The 5,342-nt window shown below is 45.0% G+C and overlaps 1 protein-coding gene across 1 annotated transcript in view; it reads left to right on the top strand.

The window, feature by feature from the left end:
* The first annotated feature begins 1,455 nt into the window (after positions 1 to 1,455).
* LRIF1 (ligand dependent nuclear receptor interacting factor 1) overlaps positions 1,456 to 5,342 on the top strand; it is a 24,246-nt gene continuing 20,359 nt past the window's right edge. The window contains exon 1 of the mRNA XM_015416419.1: positions 1,456 to 1,614. Within this exon, the coding sequence (XP_015271905.1) occupies positions 1,526 to 1,614 (89 nt within the window). The 5' untranslated portion in view covers positions 1,456 to 1,525. The remainder of the gene's footprint in view (positions 1,615 to 5,342) is intronic.

The raw sequence follows: 5,342 nt of genomic DNA, 5'->3' as shown, positions 1-5,342 counted from the left end.
ACCTTACTGGGTAGCGGAAACAAGAGCTTGGGTTAGAGGAGCAGTCAGCGTGATGGAGCGGCAAAAATGGCTAATGCAGTCTTTGGGTGCATTGACAGAGAAATAATATCCCAGTTGCAAGATCTCATAGTCTCACTGTACACTACATTGGTCAGACTGCACCTGGAGTAGAAGAGGAGATTGGATTTATACCCCACCCTTCTCAGAGCGGCTTACAAACTCCTTTCCCTTCCCCTCCCTACAACAGACACCCTATGAGGTAGGTGGGGCTTAGAGAGCTCTGACAGAAACTGCTCTTTTTCAAAAATAGCTCTGACAGAACTATGGCTTGCCCAAGGTCATCCAACAGGTGCAAGTGGAGGAGTGGGGAATCACCTAGTTCTCCCAGAGTCCACACATTTAACCACTACACCAAACTGGCAGTTCTGTGTGTGCAGTTCTGGAGGACTCACTTAAAAAAGGATGGGGATAGAACAGAGCAGGTGAAGAGAGTGACAAGAATGACCAGGGGCTTGAAGAACAAGCCTTACGCGGAAAGGCTGAGAGATTTGGGAATGTTCAATGTGGAGAAGAGGAGGTTCAGGGAGGACATGATTGAACTCGTTAAGTATTTGAAAGGCTGTCACTTAGAGGAGGGCAGGGAGCTGTTATTGTTGCCAGCAGAGGACAGGACTCACAATAACAGGTGTAAATTACAGGTGAAAAGATAGCACCTGGATGTTTTTTGTTTTTTTTTTACAATAAGAACAGTTCAGCGGTGGAATCCTCTGCCTAGGGAGGTGGTGAGCTCCCTCTCACTGGCAGTCTATAGGCAGTGGATGGACAAACACTTTTCAGGGATGCTTTAGGCTGATCCTGCATTGAGGAGGTTGGACTAGATGGCCAGCCCCTTCCAACTCTATGATTCTAAATTCAGATAAATGTGATGACTTTGGAGATCTCTAGAAAATGGATATTCATGCTATTTAAATATATCAATTTTAACTGGTGTTCAAATTTCAATGATGTTTTTCTTATGAATCTTCTTTTACAAACTCAAAATTTAATTTTTGCTCTTCAGAAAACTTTAGTTTTCCATGCAACAGTCGCACAACTCTCCCAACCTGTAATCTGGCTACCACCTGGAGACAAAAATGTATCTTTGTTTGTTTGTATTTGACGACAAAGGGACAGCAGTGTTAATTTTAAGGGGTTTTTGTTATCTTTTCTCAAACAGGAAGTGCTAGAAGAAACCCGGAAGTTCCTTTTGAGAGACCTCGGAAGTTATAATTCACGCGCTTGAGTCCAGAGAGACTACAAAACTTTTTAATTGGGACGGGGATGCCCTGAAGCCTATCCGCCTCGCCGGAAACGGATAGGCAGGAAGTCACTTCTTACTGGTATCTCGGGATACTTAGAGATATCCGGTATAGAAGCTTCCAGCGGCCGGAAGTACGTCGTAATGCTTTAAGACCATCCGTTAGGAAGGAGGCGGTTGTTCCGGCCTCTGGAAGTTGGGATTTGGGCTCGAAGTCTTCTGGTCGCGATGTCCGGAAGGACGCTGGATGGAGCTCAGAGAGTGGATGGGAAGATGGGAGGGACAGAGGGGCTCGCAGTTGCCCCTGCCTCGCCTGGGTGAGTGGCTCAAGGAGTTTCTCTTCAGAACTCGCCCGTATTCTGGTCGGGAGACGCTCGAGGGCTGAGTTGGGCTCCGGCGCGTGCCAGTATCGGGTTCGAGACGTTTCGCGAAGCCCAGCCTCCGTCGCCGGGCCCTCGCGGTGGACCTGTAGACAGCGCCCTGTAGTGGCGGCTTCTCGCGAGTCGGCTGCGCAGGGAGGCCTTTCGCGGGCTCCCTCTAGTGGCTCCTTTCTGCAGTCGAGCTCGCAGAACCCGCTTTTTGCCCTTGCGGGAAGGAAGTGCGTGGCTTTCAGCCTGGTCCTCGGGGAGGGAGTGGACCGCGGCGGAGCTCTTCTGCTGTTGAGGCACAGAGCGCGAGAGTTGCGCGACTGAAGCCCAGGCGAGGAGAGACGTTTCGGGGCCGGTTGAAATCATAGTACTCAAAAACATGGAGGGTTTGGTTTCCTTTCATGGTGTCCCAGAATCTTTGTCCTGAGGAGGCAGGGGCGGCCTCATTCGATTTATAGATTCAGGTGGGTGGCCGTGCTGGTCTGAAGCAGAAGTGAGTTTGAGTCTTTGAAGAAGTGTGCGTGCACACGAAGGCTTAGACCCAGAATAAAACTCTGTTGGTTTTAAAGATGCCACTGGACTCAGACTTTGTTTTCATTTGAGTTATTGTAATTGGGATGGCCTATTGTTATTGTTATTATTTTTGGATTTGTTGTTATTATATTGATGCCTTGGACACATTTATTTGTGTAGTAACTTCATTTATACCTTGGCTTTCTTCTCAATAAGGAGCCACTGTGGCTTACTTGTTCTCCTCAGGTGGGTTAGGTTGAGAGCGTGTGACTGGTCCAAGGTTATCCAGCAAGTTTCCATGGCAGACTGGGGGGGGGGGTTTTAAACCTGGGTCGCTGGCAGACTGGGGGGGGGGATTTAAACCTGGGCCTCCCATATCCTAGTCCAACCCTAACCCCTTGTACCACACTGGCCACTCCCAAAATAAGGGTATTTGCACTGCCATGGTTTGAGATCATCTTTGGAAGAGCAAGACTGGATCACGGCAGCTCACAAAATAAACAATACAATAAAATTACAAAAAGCAACATAAGAATTATTATTAATAACTATTTTTTACTATCTATAGACTGACTCTCTTACTGAGAGTCAGGGGTGATTACTAAAATTGATGCAGTGAGAATTGATCCAGTGAGAAGATATCCAATGGACAATGCAACAGGATTGGGGTTACACAAATATTAGAAAACAGTTGAAAAAAGTATGAAACGTAAAACATGAAACAATGCAGAAAATGAACTTACAAGAGTTGAATACAGTGCAGTAGGAGCAAGTTATTGTGGCCTTTAGACTACAAGCCTTTTTCCTTTTGAACAGTTCCTGTTCCACTATACCACTTCCCTTTTCTTTTCATACCAATGCCTTCCTAACAGTTTTGTTTTACACAATCTGTAGTGTGATTGAAATGTGGGTACCTTCCTGACTGCTCAGGCAGGCCGTTCCATAAGGTGGGGACCTGCAACAGGAAGTGCTCAGGATGGGTAGCTGCTGATGTGGGTCCTAAGGCATGAAAGATTTTTTAGGCGATAGTCAATATACAACAATAATGTATTTAATGATAATACATTATTAAAGAGTTCAGCATTGTAAAGTTTATCTTAATAGACAAACAGGCTGATACTCCTATTGTGGCTCTACAAGAGAGTTTCTTTCCAAATAATACACTTCATGTTTACTTCAGAATATGTTTACTGCCTTCAAAATGAAGAAGAAGAAAATGATACTCTTAAGCTGCTTTGAGTCCCTATTGGGGAGAAAACCACAGTATAAAATAAGTAAATGTTAGACAACTGTTCTACTTTAGTAGAGGGGACAAATGGCTTGTGCCTCATGCTTCATCCTTCAGAGTAACCATGGACTGAGTGTGCTTAACTTTGTTTTAAGGGAAAATGCCGTAACCCACCTGCTTCCCATGTGCTCAAAGGCTTGTATATGATTCATTCATACACACTTACACACACAGAGACCATTTGTTTATTTTACAGTGTTTATGTCCTGCCTGATCAGGGAATCTATACCAGTTGAAGCTTCTGAACACTTTTCAAGGGCAGCCCCATATAGAGCACATTGCAGTAATGTAATCTAGCTGTTACCAGGGCATGCACCACAGTGGCCAGATCTTTTCTGCCCGGGAAAGTTTACAGTTGGTTAACCAGTTGATGCAGGTAAAAGGGACCCTTGAACACTTGCTTATCCAGCAGTACACCTGGGTCCAGTTGGACCCCCAAGCTATGTACCTGTTCCTTCAAGGGAGGTACAACCTCATTCAGGAGACATCTGAAATCCCATGTCTGCCCTTTCATCTTATTGGCATCAGACTCCAGTTTATTAGTCTACATCCATCCCAAAACTGCCTCCAGACTCTGGATCACAGTTTTGTAAAGCCTCTGTGGGATCAATCAGAAGTGTGAGATAGCACTGACAACATATTGGTGAAAACCCAGCTCAGATCTGCAGATGATCTCATGCAGTTGCTGAAGAGCACAAAGGATAAAATCGTGTGGGACTCCAGCAGCCAAGAAGCTGAGCAGCATTCCTCTAGCCCCACCTTCTGAAACCTACCTTTGATGTAGAACTGAAACCATTGCACAGCAGTCCCAGCTCCAGAAGTAATTCCAGAGGGACACCATGAGCAATGTTATCAAAAGTTTCTGAGACATCCAGGAAGATCAACAGGGTTGTACTTCCCTGTCCATCTCCCAGTACAGATCACCTAAGGATATTTCAGTCCCATACTCAGGCCTGAGGCCAGGCTTGAAGGATACAATTAGTTCACTTCATCCAGGAAACTTTGGATTTGTTCATATATTACCCATTTAATTACCTTGTTCAGAAATGGTAAATTACAGACTGGTAAGTAACTACACAGCATTCCAAATAAGGCTGCACCATAGATTTTTACAGAGCCATTATGATATTGGCTGATTTGTTTTCAGTCCTCTTCCTAATAATCCCCAGCATAGCATTTGCCTTTTTTATTGCAGTCGCACGCTGAGTCAACATCTTCAGTGAGTTATCTACCACAACTCCCAAGATCTCTCTTCTGGTCAGTTACCACCAGTTCAGACCCCCATCAACTTATATTTATAAGTAGGATTTTTTGGTTCAATATGCATTACTTTGCACTTGTCCATACTGAACCTCATTTGCCATGTTGATGCGCACTTGCCCAGTCTTGACAGTTCCCCCTGTTTCTCACAGCCCTGAACAGCTTAATATCATCTGCAAATTTAGTCACTTCACTGCTTACTCCCAACTCAAAATCATTAACAAAAAAGTTAAAAAGCACCAAACCTAGTACCGAGCCCTGAGATACCCCACTGCTTACCACTTTCCACTGTGAAAACTGTCCATTTATACTGGCTCTGTATCCTGTTACCGTATTTTTCGCTCAATAAGACGCACCTGACCTTAAGACGCACCTAGTTTTTAGAGGAGTAAAACAGGAAAAAATATTCTGAACCAAATAGTGTAATAAAATATTTAATAAACTATAACAGAATAACATTTGAACCATGTAAAGCCCCAGGGTGTGCCAGGAGTGTTCAGGAACTGGAATGACAGGGCCATGGAGTGGAATGACAGCCCCAGGGTGGAGCAGGAGTGTTCAGGAACTGGGATGACAGGGCCAAGAGTGGAATGACAGCCCCAGGGTGTGCCAGGAG

The sequence above is a fragment of the Gekko japonicus genome, unplaced genomic scaffold (genome assembly GCF_001447785.1).
Source record: "Gekko japonicus isolate JY-2015 unplaced genomic scaffold, Gekko_japonicus_V1.1 scaffold1812, whole genome shotgun sequence".
NCBI lineage: Eukaryota > Metazoa > Chordata > Lepidosauria > Squamata > Gekkonidae > Gekko > Gekko japonicus.
This window is presented reverse-complemented; position numbering and strand designations above follow the sequence as displayed.